This window comes from Canis aureus, chromosome 29 (genome assembly GCF_053574225.1).
Source record: "Canis aureus isolate CA01 chromosome 29, VMU_Caureus_v.1.0, whole genome shotgun sequence".
Classification (NCBI taxonomy): Eukaryota; Metazoa; Chordata; class Mammalia; order Carnivora; family Canidae; genus Canis; species Canis aureus.
The window spans coordinates 28,128,722-28,155,538 of NC_135639.1; the positions used below are offsets into that span (position 1 = coordinate 28,128,722).

Consider the following 26,817-nt stretch of genomic DNA (forward strand, 5'->3'; position numbering starts at 1 on the left):
TTTATAGAACTCAGATGAATCTGGTATCAATCATATCCATTTGGGAATACAGAACAACAACCTATGAAAGAACTTTCTGGCAGCATGACAGGTTTCAAGTACTGACCTGGAATGATCAAATATGAAGCACAATAGTATTCCTACTTTTATGCTGAGAGACCTCTTGGAGAATGCAGTTTTCCTTTACAACTCTGTACTTTTATATTTTCTAGCTGTCTTGCCAGATTTTCTTACTGAACACTGTCAAGTAATTCTGCCAAGTGGGACAGCCAGGTTAGTATATGCTGCTGTTTGATTAGGGAAGAAGGACACATTGGGAGATTCAAAAGGCCCAGATCAAAGCTGAGGGATGGAGCAAAAAAGGCCTTTTGCTGATAGAACTGGAAATGAAGCACCAGAACACGCTGAAGGGAAGTGTGTCCCCTGTGAGGAAGGGCAGGTAACCTCTCTCCTCAGTAAGTGTTAGTCGACCAGAGGATGTGTAGGGATGAGGCCAGGGTTTTGGGGTCTGACCAGGAAAACAGCCACTGTCCCAATCTGGAATATAAAGGGAGTCTTTCCACTCTCATGGGTCAGCCCCTAAAGCCTCAGCTCCCCCTCCCCCCACCTACTTAGAGCCACATCTCTGTGTTCTCTCTACTCTGGAAGGTAGGATGAGGTGGTCTGGCATCTGAGCAGTTCTCCTAAAGAGCAGTTCTGTGTCCAGAGCCATGACCAGCTTAGGAGAAGGGAGATGGCTGGGAAACTCCTTGGCTACAGAGAGTCTGTCAGGGATTGACTCTTCCCTTTCCAGAGCCCTCTTTAAGAAGCAAGTCCCTGCTATACTGCTTCTGTCTCAAGCACCACAAGCAGTGAGTCATAGCTACTGAGTGAATGTATTGGTGTAAGATTTACGTAGATGATTCATTAATTGTTGGCAGATTAGCCTCAGTCAGGCCAGCATAACTACTTAGGCCATGGGGGGAGTAAGGCATGTTCTGGCAAGGTGGGAGGGAAGAGAGGGCCTAGACGTATCTTCCACCCACCCTCCCTTACGTCCCCAAGAATAAGTTCAATACCTAGAAAAGAAGGCACATACCACAGTGCCAGTAATAAATTAAAGTTCAAGGTGCTGAGCTTCCATTTGGAAAGTTTCATTGCAGGAAGTTTACCTATTGAAGAAAAGTATCCAATGCTCTGAATCCTGCCTATTTGAGATCCAGTTTTGTGAAAAGGAAGGGTCCAGCTTCTCCTTCCTTATGACCTGCTTTTAGAGGTGCAAACTGGGGTCTGAATGGGAAATTGGCTTTATTTAGCTCAGTCTTGGCTCAGAGGAACAAGGATCCTTTGGGGCAGGAGGAGAGGTAAAGTTGGTTGCTAGGAAGAAATAGGTTTTGAGCAAGAAGTTTCCTTTAAGGGATAGAAAATGACTGGTAATCTGCCCTTACATAGTTCCTAGACATTATGTCTGGAGCTCTTCAGGTGATTGTCTAGGAAGATCACAGCCTGACTGGTGAAGTCCACTGAAGACATAGTATCACGAGCAACTCGGCCCTCTAGGGTTCCCACTTCTTCCATCTTCAGGCCCTGCCTTTAGGAAATAGTCCCCAAAGACATGCTTTTTCCTGGGTCAGTTTTGTCACAGTTTTTTTTTTTTTTCAGGAAAGGGGAACAAGAGAAAAAGCATTAGAGATTGCTGGAGTGTCTGCCAACAGTTAGCAGGGAACTAACAGTAGCACCGGAGGAGCTCTGCAGAAAAAAGATGTGGCTATGGTAGAGACCTGGCAGCAGAAAAATGGGGGAGGGGTGCAGGAAATTGTAAAAAAGAGAAAAGCATGGCTTTACCCTGACCCTGCATATCCGGGAAGTGTTTTTCTGGTTTCCTAAGGCTCCAGAGGCTAGGTCAGGCATTAGGGCAGCTGGGAAGGGGAAGAGGGATGCCTGTTCTCATCCTAGTCCAAGGAAGATCAATAGCTCAAAATCTCAGGACTGGGAGTCCTCAGACCTAAGTGTGGACTATGAGGATGACTCAGATGGAGTTTGAGATCTCAGAGGAATTGGGGGAAAGAGTTGGAAAGTGGAGAGCTCTGGAGAGACTGCAGCGTCTCTCTTTCTTGGGATCCCTGGGCAGGGCAGGATAGGGGGGCGGGGAGCATTCCCTAGGTGCCTCTATTACTGGGGTCTCTAAAAGAAGCCAAGGACAAATGAGGGAGAGGTGGGGAGAAAGGAGACCCTCAGGATTTTCTCCCGGGTTTGTGCGCCGCGCCCCCCCGCGGCCGCTCGGCGCGGCTGCAGAAGTACTTGGTAACCCGCCGGCGGCACTGCTCGCAGCGGACGGCGCAGCACCAGTGGAACTTGCAGTTGCAGCTGGACACGGTCTCGGCCCGGCGCTCCTCCACCGCCAGCCCGCAGTCCCCGCAGAGCCGGCGGCAGCTGCGGCGCTCCCAGCGGCCCAGGGCCCGCCCACGCCGCAGGCACTCTCGGCCTTCAGTACCCAGCAGTCCTAGCGTTTTGTTCTCCAGGCAGTAGTCCGGGGAGTCCTCCAAGTGCACCAGCTCCCGCGTGGAGATGGAGCGGAAGGTGTCGGCGATGGCACCCCGGCCGGCAGCACTGTTGCCAGCGCCCTGCAGCAGGTCCACCTTGAGAGCTGCGTGGTACTTCTCCTTCAGGTGTGCGCCCACCTCGCGGAACTCAGGCAGCTGCAGCCAGCAGGTCTGCGTGGTGCAGCTGCCAGACACACCGTGACACTTACACGTGCGTTTCATGGTGCCCTTCACCGCCTGGGGAGAGAGCCAGGAGTGAGCTGGCCAGGGACTAAGTGGTGGGGAGTCGGCCTCTGTGGGGTTGCGAGGCGTCTAGCTAGTCCATATGGCTCACGGGCTTTGTCCCTCACTTTTCCAATCTGTTAAATGAACTCAAGAGCTGTCCACACCTAGGGCTGGTAGAGGATGGAGCCAGCTGCCTAACCCCAAGGGCTACAAGACTCACCTTGCGGCCAGCCTCATTGTTGTGCAGGTTCATGGCTGCCCGGGCATCCTGTCCTGTCTCTAGGGCATCCACGAACTGCTTGGATATTGCCTCTCCGAAGCCCACGTTGTCACTACAGCCTCCCCACAGCCAGCCTTGGCCACCTGGGATGAGTGCAAGGGGAGGAAAGGTCTTTGAACAGGCGAGCTTGGGCTCCTGGGCTACTGTTTCTAATTGAGTTTGGCCTTGGGCAAGTGCCCTGTCTCCAGATCAGTTTCAGCTTAGATTTGTTTGGGCCACTTTTGCACTTCCACTTCCAGCCTCAGCCAATCCTCTGCTCAGGACTCCACGAGGTTAGTAGTGCAGAGTGGATTCTCTGCAAGCTGCCAGTGCCATGCCCCTGTTGCTGGCCTTTGAGCAGAGTGTATATATGCCTGATCAGCAATTGATGTCCACAAAATGGCAGGAAAACAGAAGGGAAAGTGCCAGCATTGTGGAGGAGAGAGAGGCACAATAGAAATATTAACAAATTGGAAATTGAGCTGGAGGACAGAGAGGATTCGAGAGGACAGTGGAGGTAAGGAGTGGGAAGGAAACAGGGACAGGCAATATGGAATAATACTCTCTCTATTCTGAGAGAGTAACAGAATTGAAGCCACAGGGTGTTGTTCCTTTATCGTGTTTAAAGTAAGGAAACCACTCAATTGGGAGAGGAGGGCCCCAAGCTACATTGAGCCTAGTTTGTCACTCTAGGGTTTCGGCTTAAACTGGTTGGCCTTGATTTTCTTCAGATTTAGAAGAATACAACTCTTCTTCACCCCATCAAACTACTCACCAAATTTTTCATGCATAGTGAACTTTGCTGGCCTGGCCTGGCAACCCACAGTACCACTACTCACCCAGCTGCCCATTGCGGGAGTCGTCACAGCCACAGTTGTCAAAGTCGCCAAGGCTGCAGTTCCTAGTCAGAGTGTACATGACCCCAGCAGAACTGATGGCGTGTACAAATGCTGTCTCCCGATTAGCTGGCAGGAACCAAAGATGGGTGAGTTAGAGGGAGGGGTTGCAACTCAAAGAAGTACCAGTCATGCTATCTGCCTTTAATGCTATCATTATGTTCTCCATCTCCGGCTCCATCCTGTTTCCCCACCCTTATAATATACCTTACTTGCTTCCATGGTCTGTTCCAGCCTTGGTCTCAGTGCTATGCTTCTCCCCTCCCATCTTTTCAGGTCACACATTGTGACTAGGTGGCTGGATTATTGTTGACATACATGGTTGTAAAGGACTTAGGTGGTGAAGAGCCAGAGGAAGAAATGGGGAAGGAGATGAATCTGAAGGCCAGGTTGTAAAGAACCCATGTTTCTTTTTTCTTAAAATACTAAAGCCTGAGAGGCACGTGCCAGCTAGTCCTGAAAAGAACTTCTGATTGGCAGCTATTTCATTTAGTGGCATGGCCACTCTTTATCTTCTTCTTGGGAATCTGGTGTCCAAGTCAGTCCCCGTTCATCCTGTACCTCTCCGCTGAGCTGCTGAAGGGAGGGCTAAGAGGCTTGAAGAATTAATACTCCCACCTACCTCCTGATGCTTTTTATATTGTGAGGAAGCCTTTAGCCAACTGGGAGGCCAAGGATGGCTTAAGGTTGGGGATGAGGCAAGGTCCATTCATTGAGCAGTGAGGGTTTTGGGAAGAAAGAAAGAAAAGCTTTATAAGTAGGAAGGAGGTGATAAAGAAGGGACAGAGAAGATCCCAGAGACAAGATCACCTGAGAGTAGAGACCAGGTGAGGACTAGAATATGGATATAGAAGCAGCAGGGGGCCATCCCTGAAGAGTTGGGCTCTAACCTGTGGCCAGGGGGTCCAGGGAACTGTGGCCAAGGCTTTCCTTACCACTGCGAAGGCCACCATGGCTGGACAGCTGCAGGGCTCTCTCAGGGCAGTTCCATCGGTCCCAGGCAAACTGATATTTGCATTCTTCAATACCACTCTGGGCACCAGCTGCCACACTGCTGGAATAGATCAGGTAAGCCTACAGAAACACAGGGGTCAAAATTCAGACTCCCAGCTGAACTTGGGAGGCATTTGCCCCAAAGTGGCCAAGCATCTCTTTTCATGCCCACTCTCCCCTCCTAAAATAATGATGGAGTAAGCACTCTAAATATGCTGTCCCATTTAACATCACAAATAACCTCGTGAAATAGGTACCATTTTTATAGATTAGGAGCCTGAAGCTTACAGAGGTGAAGTAAAGCAGTTTGCTCAAGGTCCCAGAGCTAGCAGATGATAACCGTAGGAATGAAATTCAGTGTTGCCAGACTCTAGACCTCACTAGCCTTTATTCACTATACTATTCTACCTCTCCAAAATGAGACCAAATCCGTACTTCATGGATTTTCAGCTGTTCTCATCCCATTACTGTCTTAAAAAAGAACATTTTGAGACTGGAACTGTCTGTCCTGAGGGATCATGGAATACAATTACAGCATTTTAAAGATGGAAAACTGTGTCCTGCCATTGCACTGAGAAGGATGTGTGGCTGCAACCTGACACCAGGAAAGGCTTCTGACTTTTCTGGCTCTGGAAATTCTGTCCATAAATTCAGAATCAGTACTCTTGAGTTCTTGCCTTGGCCCTGACACTAGTTTGCTGTGTTCTTTTGGGTGCATCTCTAACCCTCTCTCTGCATGGTTTTTCATTCTGTAATATACACAGCTAATAAAAAATGTGGATATAATGAAAAGAAATTGATATGTATAGTCTTCAGTCAAGAAGCTAAAGTTAGTGAAATTCAAATAAATCAAAGGATTTTTTTTCTTACCTTTGGACCAGTCATCAGGAAATTATTCACTGACCTAGAAGAGAAAAACCACAGATCATAATGGGGATATACCAACTCATTTCTGTTGCCAAGCATTATAAGGATTACCTCAGTAAACATAATTGATAGGAAGAAATGAAAATGGTCTTGCCAAGGAAAAATGGTGCATAAAGAATCTATTAAAGATAATTTATCTAATAGAATATGTACAAAAGGAGCTAACATTGGGTGCCTAGGTGGCTCAGTGGGTCTGACTTCATCTCAGCTCAGGTCTTGATCTCAGGGTTATGAGTTCAAGCCCTGCATCGGTCTCCAACCTGGGAATGGAGCCTACTTTTTTAAAAAAGGAGCTAACATTATGTTTTCTTTTGATTTTTAAAATTTCAAATACCAAAAATGTCAGGAGTAATATTTGATCATTATTTTGCCATGGGTTGGGAAAAGAGAGCAGTAACTCACTAGTTTGTACCAGACACTCTACTGTGAGGATTTTACATGTTGATCTTATTAAATTCTTAGTGTCTTGGCCATTATTCCTATTTTTTAAGTAGGGAATTGGAGACTCATAAAAAGTAAATATATTGTTCCAGCTCACCCAGCTAATAAGTGATTAAAGTGGTATTGAATCCAAGTCCATCTGGCTCTATAGGACTCTTAGAAGGATAGTTCTCTAATCAGAAAGAGGTAAACAGAATGTCTTTCTAGGAACTGATAATTAAATTCCAAAAATAAATAATCTGACTCTGGAAAATAGTTTATTTCAGTTCTGAAAGAAATGGACTTGCCATTCAAGTTAGCATTTCTGAATAAGGATAAATGAAGAAATGAAGATTTATCCTTATTCAGGAACTTGTATATGGATGCTTATAACAATGCATTCATTATATACCCCCAAACTGGAAACTCTTCAAATATCTTTCCAAGGGTAGGTGGATAAAATAACTGTGGTACATCCATTCCACAGAGCATTACGCAGTGATACATTCAATAACTTGGATGAACCTCAAGGAAATTATACAGAGTGATCAAAGCCAATTTAAAAAGGATACATACTTTGGAGTGACTGGTCAGTTAAGCGTCCGACTTGATTTTGGTTCAGGTCATGATCTCTGGGTCGTGAGATCAAGCCCAGTGTAGGGCTTCCCACTGGGTGTGGAGCCTGCTTGGGGTTCTCTCTCTCCCTCTTCCCCTCCCCCCACTCATGCTCTCTCCTTTTTTGTCTCTAAAAAAAGGATACATATTTCATGATTTTATTCATGTAACAATTGTGAAATACATAATTATAGAGCTAGAGAATAGATGAGTGGTTGCCAGGGGTTAGGGACAGGGGATGGGTGTAGCTATAATGGGTAACGCCAGAGAGTCTTGCTCTGGCTCATAAAAGCAATCTTTATGTTAGGCATAATTTGCAAAGACTTTTGAACCTTACCAGGCCAGATGGAGGCTAGTTCCCATTCAAGAGGATAGAGTGTCAGGAGAGAAAATAGCAACAAAACAAAAACCAGGTGGCAGACAAAAGAGAAACCTTTACCATGAGCCTGGAGGAAGAGATACCCTGTGAGGATACTAAGTTGGAATCACAGGGAGCCATGGGGGGAGACAGTAGAGGATTCTTTCCTCAAGATCCTATATGTCAAGATTTGTATGATCTGCTGGTTGAGCTGAAATGATTAATCAATTGGATTTAATTGAACACCTGCCATGGGACAAGACTGTAGGCCTTATGTGGACATTTCCATTAATTAACCTTTGTTAACCCCAGAGTTATTTGCAGACATATTTGAACCATTATGACTGGTTTCCTCATATCCAGACTATCCAGTATTAAGAATTGGGATAGGTGTTAGCTAGACTTACTGTAATGATCATTTTTGTAGTATGTACATATATAGAATCATTCTGTTGTATACTTGAAACTGATATTATATGTTGACTATAACTCACTTTAAAAATAACTGTATGTCCTTGTGAACACCTAAGGAGGGGGATCTTGTTTTGTTTTGTTTTAAAGATTTTATTTATTTATTCATGAGAGACACAGAGGCAGAGACACAGGCAGAGAGAGAAGCAGGCTCCATGCAGGGAGCCCAATGCGGTACTCAATCCTGGGACCCCAGGATCAAGCTCTGGTCTGAGGGCAGACACTCAACCGCTGAGCCACCCAGACATCACAGGATCTTGTTCTTAATTAACGAGACAATGGCAACATTTTTTTTATTGGGGAATAAAACATAATATGGATTACAGAAAGCATAGTTGAGTGTGTGATGTTAAGAAGTGGAAAGAGAGCCAAAGAGGAAGGAATTTAAGTGTTTGTGCGGGTATTACCTAGGGACAGTTCTATGATTGAAGGCAAGATGGTAACAAAGAGTGAAAGATATAAAATTTGTTTACCAGGTGGAGGCAGCTCTATAGAACATGGTACAGTCAGCATGCTCTTAGATGGGGTATAAGCTTTCCATTCCCCATATGGACAGTTGCAGAAGATAGTACACAGATTGAGTGTCATTCACAAGGCTTGTGCCTTACCCTCCTAACAATTCTCAGACCTTTTTTTGAACTCCAGACTTGCATATCCAACTATATTTTTGACATCTCCACTTCATCATTTAATGGGCATCTCAAACGTAATACATCTCAAATTTAACTCCTGACCTTTGCTGCCACCATCCCAAACCTGCCCCTTCTGTAGTCTTCCCCCACTTAACTAAGGAACAGTTCCTCCTTCTAGTTGTCAGATAAAAACCTTGGAGTCACCTTTGACTCCTTTCTTTCATATCCCATATTCATTCTGTCAACAGATCCTGCCAACTCCAGCTCAAATTATATTCAGACTGTAATCAATTTTCAACACCTTCACTGCTATCACTGGGTCCAAGCTATCACTGTCTCTTGCCTGGATTTTGTTTTTAAGATTTTATTTTTAAGCAATCTCTGCACCCAATGTGGGGCTCAAACTCATAACCCCAAGATCAAGAGTTGCATACTCTACTGACAGATAGCCACACACTCCATTGCCTGGATTACTGTTAAAGCCTACTGACTGTTCTCCTTGCTTCCACCCTTATTCTCCCACATTTTGTTCTCAAAATGATTGTTCCACTTAAGGATCAGTCACCTGAGTGGCTCAGTCTGTTAAGCATCTACCTTCAGCTCAGGTCATGATGCCAGGGTCATGAGATTGAGCCCCACACCAGGCTCCCTGCTTGGTGACGAGCCTGTTTCTGCCTCTCCCTCTGCCTGCTACTCCCCTAGGTTGTGCTCACTCTCTGTCAAATAATAAATAAATAAAATCTTAAAAAAAAAAAAGAACAGTCCCTTTAAAATACAGATCAGGGGTGCCTGGGTGCCTCAGTTGGTTGAGCACCTGACTTGGTTTTGGTTCAGGTCATGATCCTCATGGGTTATGAGATGGAGCCCTACATTGGGCTCCATGCTCAGTGGGGAGTCTGCTTGAAAATTCTCTCTGCCCCTCCTTCCCCTCTCAAATAAATAGATTATTTATTTATTTATTTATTTATTTATTTATTTATTTTTAAAATATTTTATTTATTCATGAGAGACACAGAGAGAGGGGCAGAGACATAGGCAGAGGGAGAAGCAGGCTCCCTATGGGGAGCCTGATGTGGGACTTGATCCCAGGATCACTATCTGAGCCAAAGGCAGACATTCAACCACTGAACAACCCAGGTGCCCTAATAAACAAATTAAAAAATATATATATAAATCGGATTTTGCTACTTTTTGCTCAAAATCCGCTAATGATTTCCTATTCACGTAGAGCAGAAGTCAAACTCTTAGCATGGTTTATAAAATCCTACACAACCTGGCCCCTGTTAACCTAATCTTTTACTACTCTCCCCTTATTTCGCTCCAGCCATATGGGTCTCCTTGTTCCTCCAATATACCAGGCACCCTCCAGCCACCAGCCATTGCGCTTGCTGCTCTTTCTGCCTGTAATGCTTTTTACTCAGATGTCCAAGTAGTTTGTTTCTTCACCTGCATTCAGCCTTTAAATCCAGTGTGTCTTTTTCCCTAAAGCTTTCCTTGATCATCCTATTTAAAATTACAACTCCCTCCATCCTATTTCTCTGCTTCATAAATCGTATGATCCGATTTATATAAAATGTCCAGAGTAATCAATTCTGTATAAAATCTTACTTATGTTTAAATAAGTATCTAGTTCAAAAACCACAACCAAAAAAAAAAAATTAAAAAAAAAAAAACAAAAAAAACCACAACCAGCATTTCTTGAAGACTCACAGCAACTTTCTTCTGCCTCACATTAAGGTTTCCCTTTATTCCCTAATAGTCAACTGTAAGTAGAGGTTAGTTATCCTTGTATCCGCCCCCCCCAGCTCCTATTATAATACCTTGAACAAAATAAGTGCTCTTTAAAAACAGATTGAATTATAGGGTTTTGAAAAAAAGATGGAAGGGAGGATCATCAGAAAGAACAGAAAATTGTAGGATAATAAGGACTGAAAAAGATCTGGGGGAGGATATGAGAAGGACGTCTGGCACACCAGTGCTCCCAATTCTCTAACACTGGGAGCAGATGACCGTGCTACATTAGCAGATGATCATACCACAAGAGCAACAGACAGTGAACGCTGAGCATATGTACACAGGGGTTGGTGTTATAATCAAAAGTTTTAGCAAATTCAGTCTCACACACTTAATGTTATGTGTAATTGTTATTGTGCTTCATAGTAATTAGACCTAAGTGGTAAGCAATTTACATAAATAACTGCAGTTTTGTTTTTATACTGCCAAATAAAAATTGTGTAATTGTTTCTTCTCCTTTTGACAGTCTTCCTATATATACTGATATATAAAATTTAATTTCTGTCACACAGTAATAGCTGACATTTGAGTATGTCTCTTCTGAAAGAGTGCTTTACCTGTATCATCATTTTCAATTTCCAAGGCAACCCCATGGGGTAGATACTGTACTATTTACTGGATGCTTATCCTGTTCACACAAAATGCTTTATGTTCTTCACATGTTTTAAGCTCATGTAATTGTCACAATTGTAGAAGTAGAAACTATCATGTCTTCTATTTTACAGAAACAGAAACTAAAATATACAGTGGTTAACCAGCATCACACGGCTAGTTAAGTGGTAAAGCCAGGACTGGAAGCTAGTCGGTGTGATTCTGGAGCATGTATTCCTTCACTGCTATGCTTTTCTACAACCCATATTTCTCTTGTTCTTATTTCCACCTGCTAATCCAGTACCCCTGATCCCCGAAAAGTTCTTGATTAGTATTTCTTGGAGGTCTTAGTGATGTCTTGCACACACTCATAAACAAACTCAGTTAATATTACATTGTCTCTGCTGCTTTTCCATTCTTCCATTGCTCCAACCTTCCCTTTGTTTGTATGTCTGACAGGCACCTGTATCTACCAGGCTTTGTCTCTGCTTTATCTGGGTACCACCACATCCCCTGGGCACATTTTGGAGAGGGCCTGTTGCTGCTTAGGCCGGGTTCAATGCATAAAAGGTAGGAATGTGCTACACTAATTTAGGATGTTAATAATGGGGAAAATGTGTAGGGGGGAAGGGGAGGATTTGTGGAAGCTCTATACTTTCTGTTCAAGTTCTCTGTGAACCTAACTTCTCTTAAAACAACAATTAGGTTTTTTAAATACAGGGACAAATGTCTTTTTAACCCATTTTAGAGTTTTGCTTTTCCACTTAGGTGTCAAAACTGCCATTTGTGTACAAGGTCTTATAGGGTTTTAGTAAAATAGTTCTTTCAGGATTTGCCTGTAACATGCCCTCCTAGTTACCCTCCAACCTCCTTTGCTGGACTAAAATTGAGGGGCTTGCTTACACTTTGACAATCTTCATTCTGGATCTTCTTGATTCCCTTCCCTTACAATGAATGCTATCCCAGAAAGACTCCATAATCACTCAGTTAGATAAGCTTCTGGAGCCTTCAGCCCTGCCAATTCTCTCGACCTTCCCATATATGCAGAATCCAAGTGGTGGGCCCAGCCTGGAGCCCCTTCAAAGGATGCTCCTTTCAAAGGGTGCCGTCCTCACGAAGAAATGGGTGATTAAGAAAAGTATCAACTACAGTTTGTTGACACCTTTTCTGGGTTTAGCTTTCAGTGACCTCATGCTAAAATTGCCTTTGTCCACTCAAGAGCAATATCCTTGGCCTTCGCACACTGACTATTGTTGATTTACCCACACTGGACCTCTTCCATCCCTGTGACAATTCCCTAAAGAAATAAGTACCAGTGCACTTTCTGACTGAGGAGAGACTCTTTGTTACCTTGGGAGCTGGCAGTTTCCATTGACTCAAAAGCAAATAGATGGGGCTACAGTCTGGCCAGATAAGCAGGACAATTCTTCAATAAGATTATGACTGAAGCTAGCCCAGCTCCTGTCTCCAGATGTCTGAAGAAGGTGGCTTTGGTGAAGACATCTCCCCAGATGTGCTCCTGGCCTTTCTGTGAGTCCCAGTGGTCAAGGGTGTAAGCAAAAATCATGCTCCACCAATTCCCTTTAACTATCAGGTGGTCATAGTGCCTGGCCTAGACAGGACTGGATTCTTTTCCCACCTTCTGTCTCTTGGTGTCAGACTTGCTTTGGCTTTTTTTTTTTTTTTAACTGTTCTATCAGTCTATGGAGTGCATACTTTGGTGTTTATAAAACTGTCAAGTCTAAATAAGCTTTATGGAAGAGGTACTATAGTTATAAGATATTAGCACTGGAAAGGCTGGAGAAAAGGTGTATAGGACTTCCCTGCCATGGTTCTTTGCAAACTAATGTAAGTCTATAAAATGTCACTTATATAGAAATACATTTATAATTTAAATATATAAAGTATAAAAGTATATAAAAATAAAATGTTACATACATACATACATACATACATACATGATCTGGAATGTCAGAGACTTGGAGAATAGACTTCAGTGTAGGCATTTGAAAATTAGTCCACATGGATTAGTTGGTAGAGTCCATGAGAATCCTCTGGGGAGCTTATTAAACATCAAGTTTCTTGGGCCCCAGTTCTAGAGACTCTTGTTGGGCAGTGGTGATGGGGGAAATGGATGGGAGGAATCTCAATATACACATTCCTAAGATGACCCCCAGAGTCTATTTTGAGAAACATTGGTTCAGAGGGAGAACAGGCATCTAATACCTAAGTAATAAACAGAGGGCTTGGAAATCTTAAAATACTGCTTCAGTCTTCTAGAAAATGGCTGCTCCAATTTTAACAGTAACAAATTGGTGGACATTCTCTTGTTTTGTTTCTGGGTGGAGTACCTTCTGGTTTTGGTAGCTCTCACAGCTTTCTCTGGTCACTGCCTTGACGAGCCAGGTCTCTGACTGCACTGAGCCTTAAAATCATGGGTATCTCTTTCCTTCCCTGCAGTTTTTCTTGGTACTATGTTTTTCCCCTAGCAATTATAACTGACCTGTCTATGTTTACCTTTTTCATACCAGGAATAAAATATTTTGGGGGTGGAATGTGCCCACAGGGATTCTAAGTGTTTGTCTAGGGGCCAGCTATCCTCTAGGAAACATGCTAACTACCCCATTCATGGAAGTCTTCAGTGCCATAGCTATGATTTTTTATTCTTAGACCACCTCCACATTCTTGTCATCAACCCACTGTCATCGATGAGTTTGTAATTCAGTCTTTGGTTTGTACTTTTTCCTACAAGCTTCTAATGCCACTCATCCTTCTCCCAAGATAATTTATCCACAGTAAGAAGTTGGGAGAGAAATGATCTGTCTCTATCATTCCTTTTCAGCTCTCATGATAATGTTTCAGCATACATTCTTGCTGTCACTTCTCCCATCTAGGCTGGTTAGTTAAATCATCCTCTTGTTCTGTTTTTACTGCTTTCTGCCTGGCTCCTCTACTGTCAACATTTACAAGTTCTTGCCCCTTCATTTCAGTGTGTGTCTAAGTCCTTGCTATTCTTCTAATTACTAAATTTTTTTATCTCTTGTTAAACAACCATCCAGATTCAGATACATTTGTAGTTTTGAAGCTATGGGTAATGCTAAAGCAGAGTCCTGTGGACTTTTGTGTCATTTTCGCATTGCTTCTCTGCTCTATCCATAGATAACCATGCAACACCTCAGTGGATATAATCAGCCACACTCTAACCACAATTCAAAATTCTTTGATCTAGGGCACTATAGCTCCTCAAACACCCACAGCTTTCAGCATTATGCAGCTTCTCTCATGAGCTATATTGCCCCCTGAATTGCCTATTCCATAATCAGCCTGATCACCAGCAAAAATTTTTCCCAGGGATCTGGGACAGGAGGGGAGGGACTTTGGATCAACCCAAATACAAATACCATAGCTTCTCTTTTTGTTCTTGGAAAGTCTCCAAGTTTCTTTTGTTTCTTTGTGTTTTCTTACCTAACATTTATGATCCATAGATCCATACACCCTAATTTTCAAAGCTCCTCTTTGTTTGATACCATTTGAAGGAATTTATTTTACCACTTTAGGAAGTTCACAGAAAATTGCAAGTTCCCACTCTTTGGTAGTTATGTCTAATTGTGGCTGAGCAGTTTAAACTGCTGTCCAATTAGTTTCAACAATTTCTTCCTATTTGGGGATGTTTTCCAAACCAGCATAGCCCGTGAGGCCATCTATAGCACATCACATTGTATAGTTAGCAGTTTAGCAGCTGTGGTAAGAAGACATGCCTGATTCTATATAGTCTGGGACAGAGATGGACACAGGACCAGCAGTACCAAACACTATATTGTCTTCAGATTTACTTCCTTTGCATGACCAGACCTGGTTATCAGGTCAAGTTCCTGTGCTAGACTCTATTTCCCCTCAGTATAAGGATCCTTTCCTAGTGAAGAACCCAGTTCCATGCAGCAAGCTTCTTGCAAGCTTCTAGTTTGCCAAGTGTGCCCAGTGGTTACATTAGAATCCCAGTGGTTAATGTAGTAGCTTAGATTTAAGTTAGGATTCCCTTTTTTCCTTCTCCACACACATATATTTTTTTAAACCTGTCTAGGTTTTTTTTTTTTTTAAGATTTTATTTATTTGAGAGAGAGGGAGAGAGAGCACAAGAAGGCCAAGGGGCAGACTGAGAGGGAGAAGCAGACTCCCTGCTGAGCAGGGACTTGATCCGAATGCAGGGCTCGATTCCAGGACACTGAGATCATGACCTGAGCTGAAAGCAGATGCTTAACCCACTGAGCCATCCAGATGCACTGCCCCCACCACCCCCACCCCACTGCCATAATTTTAAAAAGTAAAATTCTGAATGTGAATCTCCAGAATTTAGTGTTTTCCTCTCAGGGCCCAAAACTTTCATATCCATGCACTCTGGTCCCCTTGTTTGTTTGGCACCCTCCCTTCACTTTCCTCACAAGTCTTTGAATAATAGGTTTGGCTTCTCCCTACCCTTTAATCTCATCTTTTGAGGTCCATAGAGAGTCTCTGGATCCTGAAACTCTAGCTGGCTTACTTCAGGGGAGACCATCTGATTACAACTTGGGGGGAATAGCATGGGGAAAAAGAGAAGTGGCAGTGAATGAATGCAGATGCTGATCTCTGTCTGGTGATCTAGCATGAGGAGAGAATGGGAAAGGGGTAAAAAAAAAAAAGTTAAAGGGAGAATCCAGAGTGGTGGAGCTGCCTGGAGCTGTAACTAGAAGGTGCTTCAGTGAAGCAACTTCTCTTAGAATGAATGTGTGACAGCCAGCTTTTCACCTAGAACTCACAAGATGTCTCGAGCCAGAGAGAGCCCAAAGAAGTTCTTTCTGAGCAAGTTTCCGTGCGATTCTCTCCATCTTCTACAGCATCTGACTCACAGAACACATGCACACCAACACACACACAATTACACAGAAGGCAAACTTTACTAATCACTGTGAAATAATATTCCATTGGTCTGAAATTTTCGCTAACCCCCTCCGATAATACCCAAGGATATTTAAGCTAAGAGCAATTCGTTGTACAATTAGAAAAACTTAAATTTAAGATGCAAAAATTTTTTAAGGAGTGAACAGCATGGACTAATTCTTATCCATTGTAAAGTCTAAATAATTGAAATCAGGTTCTTTCCCATTTAGCTGGGGGAAGGGATTAGAAAGTAGAAGGCACAGATATCTGAAGTTTTGAAGGGAAGAGAAATATCCAGAATTTCAAAGACAAGTTGCCTTCTATTTAAAAATTTGCCCAAAGGGACAAAGGTGATATGAGTGGAGAGCTCTATTTCAGTAGAGCAAAGGAACAGAAATGAGACTACAGCAAATGAGCAGTTATGAAATGAAAGCAGCCAATGTAGACTCACTGAGGAAGGATGGCATTGAAAGGAAAGAAAGATGTAATTGCAGTGAAGACTGGGGCCACGTGGAGGTTTTTTCTAAAGATAAGTATAAAAAAATTTAAAGAACATGTAGTTTTTTTCTTATTCTCATATCTATATCTCTTTCTTCCAAGGTAATTCAGGCCTATAAATAATTCTCAAACTTTTTTATAAATATGAATTTTCCATATTATAATGTAGTGCCCTAAAATATACTATAAAAGTCTTGTAAACCACTTAGCTAAAAAAAAAAAAAAAAAAAAGTTAAGCAGATGCACCAGTTTTAGTAGTAGTCATATTAAAATTTATAATAAAATTTCACATCTCAAATCCAGGCCATGCCAATAATTCCTGGTAAACACCCTGTAATAGCTGATGGGACAACTCTGTATCATAGATCTCTATAAAACAATCCTAGGCAGATTCTTTCCTGAGCAAATCACAAATTTTGAAAGGGCAATCTTTTCCTCTGAAGCTAAAATGTCATTTGTATTCCAGGATATTTTATAAAATGATAGGCTGTCTTTCCTTGTCCTTATTTCCTTCCTTCGTTTTGTATTGTAACAAATGGCTGAGAAACGCTGAGCTACAAAAAAGCACTTCAACACTTAGCATTTAAATGAGGATTCTAACTGGGAATGGGCTGTACGCTTTCTCTGTTCTGTGGCCTCTAAGGGAAAGCTGCTAAGGAATAGCTCAAGCTACTATTCCCAGAAAGCCTGGGATTACAGGAACCTCTTCTGGGATCGTTATGGAGGCAGAGAATTTTGTTTTGTTTGTTGATTTTGTTACTTTGGTCCCTGTAGAAAGGAACTTTAGAAAATATTCCTGTTCTTATTTGCATTGATGGATACAATACCAGTTTATTTCAGGATCAAGAAGATAGGTGTATATGGTAACTCTAAGAATTATCCTACAAAACAAGTGAACACAGTTCAAGGTGAGAAATTGACAAGTTTTGGCACTTTATCATTTTTACTATTTAATGGAACTAAATCTAAATAGAAGGTAAAAATGATCTGTCCTCAATCCAACGCAACTATCAACTTCTGTTGCCTTTGCTAATCAACCACAGCTCAAACAGAAATAAACTCAAATATATATTTGAATGAATTTTCTCTTTTTTTACTAATTTTTATTCTTGATTTTTCTCACCAAGGACAGTTGGCCATATATATATGATGTTCTCCAAGAGTCACTCTAATCACTGACTCTAGATCTCTCAGACACAAGATAGGAGATTTCTTTTCCTATTCCTCTTCTTCCAATTTTGAACTCTGGTAGTATTTGGAAGATTTAGACAAAGAGAAAGATATGTAGTTGAAAATGTTACAGAAGTATAGATGAGGCAAGATGAGCTAGCAGTTGATAACTATTAAAGCAGAGTTATAGGGGGTCCATTGTATATACTGTTCTCTCTGTTGAAAAAAATGAAATTTAGGGGGCACATGGGTGGCTCAGTCAATTAAGCATCTGCCTTTGGCTCAGGTCATGATCCCAGGGGCCTAAGATCCAGCCTCACATCAGGCTCCTTGCTCAGCAGGAGTCTACTTCTCCCTCTGCCCTCTGCTCATGCTCCCTCTCCCTCTCAAATAAATAAATAAAATCTTTAAGAAAAAATGAAATTTTCCATAACATAAAATTAAATAATGAACTACTTCTGAACCAACCATGTATGCAATGTTGGCTCCACCAGATACCTTGGATTAAGGTGAAGAAATGTCAAACGAGATACTATGGTTCACTATTTATTATCCTGGCTACTGGTGTGTAATAGAATCTTTAAAGTCAGATATGGTGAGCCTGAGGAGCTTGAGTAAAGGAAAAAGACTGAGATTTATGGCAACAAAAGAGAACGAAGAGGAAATTTCTCACAATGCAGGATCGTTTAAGTGTGGCCTAGAAAACCTAAGGATTTCCTCTATGGAGTGGTACAGAAAGACTGAACTACTGGCCCACTTACAGGACCTTATGAGGATGACTGGAACACAGCCTCATACTGTGCTGGTTCCAGGGGATGATGAAGTTGGGGAAACAACCAAAACTGAATTTGGACTGGTCAGGTAATGGTGAATTTAAGTGATTCCTTTATGGTCTGATTGCTCTTGGCTTAAAGATAACTCTGACCTTAGAAGCATACAAAGAAATGATACAATCAATAACAAGGGCCTACAATAAAGATTGAGAAAAACAAGCCATAAAAGTTTGGCTTATAATGAGACTGGAGAGTCTGTCCAGAGTGAATGGTAGTTTCTTTTGAGAGGCCCTCAGAGTGTAGGTATATTTTAGTGGCAAGCAATGGGGAATGTTATTTATGTGAATTGAGCTCAGTCTCCCCCAGGCTAGTCTTTTACTTAGGATAAAAAATCTGCTTTCTGAAAAGCAAGGGTTTATCCTAAGAAAAATTATATTGACCTCTCTCTTCAAGGCCTATGAATTCTCTGCCTTTCTGATGGAGACAGAACAGAGTTACTTCTCTTTCTTTCTTTTCTTTCTTTCTTTCTTTCTTTCTTTCTTTCTTTCTTTCTTTCTTTCTTTCTTTCTTTCTTTTCTTTCTTTCTTTCTTTCTTTCTTCTTTCCTCTCTAGACCAACACTGTATGTTTATTCACTACATCTGCCTGTCACGTGCTTGAATTAGGGTTCTTGGGGAATTTGTTTTTGCCACTGACTCTTACTTTGAATGTAAGGGGAATCAAAAGGCAAAACAGCTCTAAAGATTCCAAGTGTCTCTTTAAAAGCTGTTACATAAAAACAATGAAATGGAGGACACCACAATAATTCTTGGACTCCTGCAAATCCTAAGATGTGCTATAAAAACGGGTCTTTATCCTTAGGAAAATATCATCAGAACTAGCTTTCTTCTGCTATACATAAAATCTTAACATCAGAACATCATAAGCACAGAGTACAGATAGTTTTCTGAATGATCTCCAAACAAGCACAACCTACTACAATGAAAAAAAAAAAGAGGGGGGGGGATTTGAGGTTTTTAGCAAAAGATAGTACTCTACACATGTACTCCAAATAGAAGAGTCTGCAGACAGTTTGAAGTGAGATGAATGAAATAATAGAATGAAATAATATAAATTCATTGGATAAATAAGTGTAAGAGATAATTTAAATAAGCTAACAGAACTAATATTTTTTAACATAAGCTTTTGTTTCTTAATGTCAGACTTCTAAATGTGTATCAGACTACTGTTAATATCATTAAAATCCTCAGAAGAATTGAATGCCAGAGAAAGAGGGATGGGCATGCCAGAAAGGTCAGTGGTCCAGTGTTCTGGCTCCTGAGCTACAAACGTGGGCAGGGAAAACAAAGCAAGGTCCTGTCTGAAGGTGGAGGGCTTAGTGGTAAAAGCTGTGAGTGCCATAGATTCAAATTCCTGTCTTACCGCTACAAGCTCTGTGTATTTGGCCAGTTACAGACTGAACATATACTAACTGTTGGTTCACTTTATTATTATTCCTGAGATAGATTTTGTCCCAGGATATGGGGCAGAGCTAAAGCTAATCCTAAGTTACCCTTTTTCAGAAGACTATAGTGATACAGAAGTAAGGACTTAAGTAAACCATGGAAACTTCTACTTTTAAACTAGAAAATATGAAAAAGCTCTACTTCTGAGAACTGATACCCACTTACAGAAGTTGCTGAACTTAAGAAAAGTCTGAGCTTAAATTAAGGTTAAAGTTTCCTGTCATGGCTCTTCCCTTATGTAAAATATTTTGTATGCAAAGTTCAGTTCAAAACACATTCATCAGTGAGCATAGTGGTTCAGCTTGGGGCCTTGACAACCATGTTTTCTGTGTTCAAATGCCACCTGGATCATTACTAGTTGTTAGGTGATCTTGCCAAGTTATTTAAGATCTCTGGGTGTCAGTTCCCTCACCTATAAAATGGAGATGACCATAGTATCTACTTTGGAGGATCAGTATAAGGATTTGTAAAGCACTTAGAATGGTGCCTGCCTATATTGCAAGTTACCCATTATTACAATTTTGCTTAATTTTCACATAAAAGACACAATGACAAATAAGGCAAGATGTCTGATCCTAGAGGAGTTTCTGGGCTAGTGAAGAAGACAGATTCAAAGGCAGAATTCCAATAAAATGTATTAGGTGCCACGATGGCTTAACCTGCCACTGGATATAATGGGGGCAGAGAGAAGAGGTAGCTAATTTACCCTGGAAAGACTTCCAGGAGAAGGGAATACCTAAACTAAGTCTTCAAAGATGAGTAAATGGCAAGGTTCTTATGGAATCTTTGGAATTTTTTAGCCGAAAAACATTTCATCCAAATGTCCTGATTTTATTTTTTTAAGATTTTATATATTTATTCATGAGACACACACACACACAGAGAGAGAGAGAGGCAGAGACACAGACAGAGGGAGAAGCAGGCTCCACGCAGGGATCCTGATGTGGGACTCGATCCCAGGACTCCAGGATCATGCCCTGGGCCGAAGGCAGGCGCTAAACCACTGAGCCACCCAGGGATCCTCCTAAATGTCCTGATTTTAATAATAGTAAACACCCAGTAGAGGAAAGAGAATTTGATCTTATCAATTGGAAAAGAAAAAAGCTAAGAGTAAATAGAGCCCAGGAAAAAGGGATTTGTATTTATAGTCCCAAGAGAAAATAGTATTGCCCAATATATAGCATTAAACCAATTGTCCCAGCTGGGAAAAAGAGAAAAAAGTAAATTCTTTCCATGGAAGAGAGAGGGTTTGGATTGAAACTCCTTCTTTTTTTTTTCTTTTTATAGAATAACACCCGATGCTCATCCCGTCAAGTGCCTACCCCAGTGCCCGTCCCCCAGTCACCCCCACCCCCCGCCCACCTCCCCTAGTTCGTTTCCCAGAGTTAGGTGAAACTCCTTTTTTAATATCTCTGTTTACATAATATCACAAAAAGGAGATCCTTCTTTGTGTCATATTGTCATCCACACACACACACAAAATAAACGTATCACAGAGCATCTGCCTTATTGCTTATACAAACTGGTTTCATTAAGAAAAGCTGTCTCTTCTCAGGACCTCTTAGCTTTTGTAAATGATGATGATGATGATGATGATACTAATAAATATCATTAACTGATTGACTATTATTAGCTAACCAATCATTATTATTCATGGCAGGAAGTATAGAGACTCTGAAAGGAATAATGTAGGGCTTAAGTTGTTGACAAATCAATGACAAAACTGGAAATTAAACTTCTGTGATCATGTCTCAAGCCTTTATAAGGACCTCCAACAGTGCAGCTACTAACCTAATCCCCTTCAGAGTTACCCCATGAATCCCAAGTTTTTTCATGGGTTATGAATTTATTGATCAGAGAAGCTAATAGTATGTAATTATGATATTTGCATATTATTTTCCACATTCCAAAGCAATTTTTCACTTACCTTTTATTTCCCTAAATTCGGAGATTCCCAGCCTCTCTGAGGATGAGAATTTTTTTTAATGTAACAAAAGTTAGTGCATCCTCACTTGATTGCACTTATTCTTTTGTATCTGTTAGTGGGAAAAACTTAACAGAAACTTAACATGACAACAAATTATCATGAATTCAGTAATTTTAAGTTTGCATTTTATTGTTCATAATATACATTTTAGAAATAGTAGCACATGTATGTCGAGAACAATAATTTTAACTGTAGATGCCCGGAGAGAGTGTGGATGCAAGACAACCCCCTTACATGAAGCCCTTGCTAATCAGGGGTTCTGCAAGTAATTATCAGGTGAAATTTCAGAGAAATTCATAGAAAGGTTACTCTAAATACATAAATGTACAGAACCAAGGAATAATGTTTTTCAAAGGCTGCCTTAAAACCCAAAGATTTTTGATAAATTCTTGCACCACTGAAGAAAAGAAATTGACTCTGTTTAAATCCTTTGGAAATAAGTAGAAGCAGTGATCTTTGTAAAGAATGAGAGCAGAGCCATAGTTAACCTCTGTCTTCCAGTGCATCCTTCTGATCTGGTCATCAAATTGGGCAGGTGAGGTGGAGGTAGGAGAGAGGGAGATAGAGAGAGAAGAGAAGAGAAATGGACAGAACCGGAGAAAACCTAGGATCATTATGAGACATCATTTGAAATGAAATGAAGGCAAAAGTTAAGGAAAAATGCGTTCTAGGCCCATTCATGCCAGATGAGTGAGTGTACTGGAGATGAAAAGTCAAATTGGCTCATCTCTGGCCACCATTATAACCATCACCATCTGCTTGGCTGTATCACGCGTTCCCATTCTTTTTTTGGGGAGCCGTTGGGATTAAGGAAAGCAAACTCAAAGAAAATATTTTTCTTAAGTTACTAAAGGATAATTTGCAGAATTGTTCCAACAAGAAGAAATGGTGGAGAATCCTTTTTAAAAATTTTTCCAGTCATCTTGCCTTGAGAACCCCAGTAAAACTGCATATTGTGAGTGACATCTTTATTTCCTCCTTTCCAGCCCAAGACTTTCTGTTGATGGACTTTTTTGACAGTAATTTCAGGCAAGCCTACAATTGAACAGCCAAGCAGAAATTGTGGTTCTCTATTTGTTAAATGCTTTTGAGGTCCTTACATAAAAGGTTGATAATGAAGTATTAAGAGAAACATCTGAAAGGCTGTGGTTGGTCAAATTTCTCTGCGTGGCACAAAAGGGGAAGATGACCTTGTGCAGAACCCTGATAGTTCCATTATAAGAATAATCAAGATTTAATGTTAAATTTAAAAATCACTCCTCAAATGCTACCAAAAACAGATTCTTGGCAAAGTACAAATGTTTAATTCAAATTGGGGCTTATAGAGAAAAAGCAATTAAAATCTAATTGCATTATACAGGAGATTTGTACATTTTCTCCTCTAAGTCAGGCAAGACGAGAAGGGGTTCTTAAACCCTGTTTTCAAATTAGAACTTTCTTTCACATCTCTTTTTCTTTTTTCTTTTTGAATCCAGACACTTGAATTTGGACAGACAAGCAACCCAGCCACCTTTCACTGTGGCTGTGTCAGTATCGGAATGAAATGAACATGACCCCCTCCAGCAGGGAAGGAACACACAGTAAAGGTATTTTTTATAGAACAATTCTTCACACTGCCCTGGTGACTGGGGAAAGGAATCTCGTGTTTCTCTTTTGCTGATACTGAATCAGCTGAAGAATACCATGAGCATCAGTAGAAATGCTCTGAAATAGTCTCTGCTCTCTTTTGTCTTTTTGTTCTCATGAGGGGGAAAAATACTTTTTTAAAACATGAAATATTTAATTAAAATGCCAATTAAAAATTGACCAATTATTTGGTGGTTCATTTTGTAATCAGAAGTGTTGCAAATTACTGCCTTTACTTGCCAATCATTATATAAATTTGGTGTATTTCTTACCAACTCTGTAATAAAGACGGCTATACTCATTTATGATAAGAATATACTCTTGGCACAGGAAGCTGATTTCAGCAAAGAAATCCCTGTCCTTGCTTCCTCAACAGTTTATGTAGCAATTGGATTCATACCTTGGTTAAACAGACGGTCAAAATGCAAACTGATAAAGAGAGAGACTGAGCTTATATATCTCAATTGGGGGGAAAACTCCATATACCCTAGTAACCTGCACTTCCCAGGTCTTTTTTCTGTATCTCATTGCGTAGTTGCTTGTTAACATTTCCATGACAAATACCCACCATTTGCTTCAACGTGGATGGAACTGGAGGGTATTATGCTGAGTGAAGTAAGTCAGTCGGAGAAGGACAAACATTATATGTTCTCATTCATTTGGGGAATATAAATAATAGTGAAAGGGAAAATAAGGGAAGGGAGAAGAAATGTGTGGGAAATATCAGAAAGGGAGACAGAACATAAAGACTGCTAACTCTGGGAAACGAACTAGGGGTGGTAGAAGGGGAGGAGGGCGGGGGGTGGGAGTGAATGGGTGACGGGCACTGGGTGTTATTCTGTATGTTAGTAAATTGAACACCAATAAAAAAAAAAAAAAAAAAAAAAAAACATTTCCATGTGCAGATACTTTATGTGGTTTCCAAGAGCTAAATAAAACTGACAATAATATCATCTATCATTTGTGAGGTGGTTTATAGTTTCCAAAGCACTTTCAACAACATCACCTCATTTTCTGAGTAATTTAGAAATGTTTGTGAATTGTATACATCAAATAAAATTGTAGGAAGTTTAGATTCCTAAAATATTTCACTTAAAATGTGTTTGTTAACCCAATACTAACTCAACAGATCAAGCTAATTTTTATTTCTAAGACATGATGATATGAGCAGTTACTTGGAATATTCTGCAAAAAGTAAAGTTAAGTCAGAAAGTGCAAAGTAAATAAGATTCCATTGCATTTTGTCTCCAGCCTTCACCTCATCTCATCAGATTCAAACACAGTAGAACTTGCTTTGAACCACCTTCCTTTTCTCCACAATGCTGATATCAGGATTTGGTTATAGAGAAAGGGGGGGTACTGTCCATTTTCCCCAAAACTACTTAGAATTATTTGTGTTACAGCAATTTATTAATCTATTTTTAAATCTTTACTTTATTGGTCAGTGTCCTAAAGATTTGCTGAAATCAGCCATAAATTTAGGAAGAGCCTCTACTCTATAGAACAGTTTTTCCTAGGAGAGATCCCAAATCTTTCTACATTTAGGGAAATGAAAAGAGCTCTCTACCATATACTACATACATTGACCTAGTCTCAGTTCCACGTACAAGTCCAGGTTACTTACCAGGTGTAGCCAAGTCGGAGGATACAGGTCAAAAGGAAGATGCACACAGAAGGCTTCGTAAGCAACATAATCCTCTGGAGTAGCAGAGATAGAAAATTCTAAAAACTTAGGAGACAGACAAGATGGGGAAATATACTCCTCCGTGGTAATGGGATGGAATTCCCCTCAAGCCCCAACTTTCGTGGTGTGTAAGCGATCCCAAACAGAGTTAAGAGGAGGTGAAATGGAGCTGCCAAACTTCCAAAGAAGAGATTATCTACTTAATTAAAGTTTTTTTTTTCCCTTCTAAGTCCTTCAGCCAATCAGAACTCAAGTGCTAGAGAAAGATTGAGTCGATCAAAAGAACACTCCAGGATCCTCCCAGACAAATGCAGAAGAAGGAGACCGAGGAAAAGGGGACAAAGAGAGGAACACGGAGAAAGAGGACAAAGAAAGAAGCGGGGGAGGAAAAGAGACATAGCAAATCCCCTCCACATAATCACCGCTTGGAGTTTCTGTCCTCCCTCTTGCCTATGCCCTCCCTCCCACCACAACCTCCCCCACCCATGCACACTCACAGAGACCCAGACACAGAGAGGAGAGCCTGGTCCCCAAGGGGATTTAGAAAGGACTGTGCTTTCCCCGATGTCCTTTGTAGGGCTTTGAGACCTAATCTGCATTCAGAGTAGCTTTCTTCAGAGAAAAATATACTATGTACTGGGTGAACCTCAGCCCCCTGATTTGAGAATGTGAGGATTCAACCCAACCACCTCTATAAGTTAGAAAGAAGCTTAGGATACTTTAGGGAACCTGATGGTTTCTTCCTTTCATCTTTTCCATGGAACACTCAATTGTTGAACACCTATTGCATTCTCAACCCTACACTAGGCATTGTGGACATTAAATGGACATGAAATTACATTATTTTTTTAAAAAAAACAAAACATGATTTCTGCCCTTAGAGACCTTGACAGCCCAGGAAGGTAAGTAATATAAGAATGTAATTTAATAAGGTATTAAGTTGCTACAAACTGACTATAAGTCATATAGGCTTATTTAGGGAAGGTTTTCTAAAGAAGGTAGAATTTGAACTACAAAGAAGGATTGAGATTTCAATAGGCAGCCAAAACCCTACCCTCTTAAAACTCTGGTGGTGAAGCAAGTAGGGCACTGAAGCTTCTTGCTCACACATCTCTGAGTTGCTGTCCCTTCTGTCCACTAGGGAGGAAGAGTCACCCCAGTCACAGTGCTGGGGTCCTCGAAGGGCTCCCAACTTACTTCCATATGGCCATGTCTTCTGCTTTGGCATCCACATCACCTTTCCTGAGGGTTCCCCAGAGGCAATGGTCTGTCTTTGTTCTCTTCTTTTTATCCTTGTTGCTCCCTTTTCAGAACCCTTCCCAGCCAGATCTACACTGGAAAACTCAACTAGAAAATAAAGAATTATCAAATTAATTTATTGTCAAATTATTCAGGCTGGATGACTAAGGACTCTTGAGCTGGATATTTTGACTGGGTAACTTTGTTGACCACCTGGAATCTTCCAGACCAGGCCTGTATTTGGGATTCCTAAGGGTGAGATGAACTTGGTCAGTTTTGACTTCCACTCAACTTCAGGTTGCTCACTCTCTCTTCTTTTCTCCCTCAGCTATATTGAGATATGATTAACAAATAAAAATTGTATAAATTTAAGGTATACAATGTGATGGTCTGATATATGTATATATTATATTATGACATGATTGTCACAATCAAGTTAATTCACACATCTATCACTTCACATGGTTACCATGTGTGAGTGTACATGTGTGTGTGTCTATGTGGTGAGAAAAATAAGATCTGTCTTAGCAAATTTCAAGTACACAATACAGTATTATTAACTATAGTCATTATGCTGTACATTAGATCCCCAGAACTTATTACTTACAACTGAAAGTTTGTACCCTCTGTAGGTCTTTCTGTCCTTTGTCATTCAGAAAGGGAGCAGCCAGGGGCACTTGGGTGGCTCAGTTGGTTAAGCATCTGACTCTCCATTTCAG

The 26,817-nt window shown here is 41.0% G+C and overlaps 2 protein-coding genes across 9 annotated transcripts in view; one reads left to right on the forward strand and one right to left on the reverse strand.

The window, feature by feature from the left end:
- Nucleotides 1-25,389, reverse strand: WNT8B (Wnt family member 8B). Its single transcript, XM_077877992.1, has 6 exons — nucleotides 24,800-25,389; nucleotides 5,766-5,799; nucleotides 4,838-4,976; nucleotides 3,846-3,971; nucleotides 2,968-3,110; nucleotides 1-2,759 (listed from the first exon to the last, which is right to left on the reverse strand). Exons 1-6 carry the CDS (start codon nucleotides 24,865-24,867, stop codon nucleotides 2,214-2,216), a joined length of 1,056 nt encoding a protein of 351 aa, XP_077734118.1. The 5' UTR covers nucleotides 24,868-25,389; the 3' UTR covers nucleotides 1-2,213.
- Nucleotides 1-26,233, forward strand: part of SEC31B (SEC31 homolog B, COPII component) — a 60,139-nt gene extending 33,906 nt beyond the window's left edge. For 3 of the 8 annotated variants that reach the window (XR_013368060.1, XR_013368059.1, XR_013368055.1), the window contains 5 exons: nucleotides 213-273; nucleotides 1,642-3,991; nucleotides 11,163-11,273; nucleotides 23,025-23,135; nucleotides 25,090-26,233. Coding sequence is in view for 1 of the 8 variants with exons in the window: in XM_077877983.1 (XP_077734109.1) it covers nucleotides 213-251 (39 nt within the window). In the remaining 7 variants the exon portion in view is untranslated. Of the gene's footprint in view, nucleotides 1-212; nucleotides 274-1,641; nucleotides 5,692-11,162; nucleotides 11,274-23,024; nucleotides 23,136-25,089 lie in introns of those variants that run through there. The other 5 variants (XR_013368057.1, XR_013368058.1, XR_013368056.1 and 2 more) reach the window with 5 other exon arrangements.
- Nucleotides 26,234-26,817: the final 584 nt, after the last annotated feature.

Coding starts and splice junctions, on each gene's coding strand:
- WNT8B (XM_077877992.1), bottom strand. CDS start 24,867: ATGTTGCTTACGAAGCCTTCTGTGTGCATCTTCCTTTTGACCTGTATC. Junction 5,800..24,799: donor CTCCGACTTGGCTACACCTG/GTAAGTAACCTG, acceptor TTTCTCTTCTAG/GTCAGTGAATAATTTCCTGA. Junction 3,111..3,845: donor CTCCCGCAATGGGCAGCTGG/GTGAGTAGTGGT, acceptor CACTCATCCCAG/GTGGCCAAGGCTGGCTGTGG.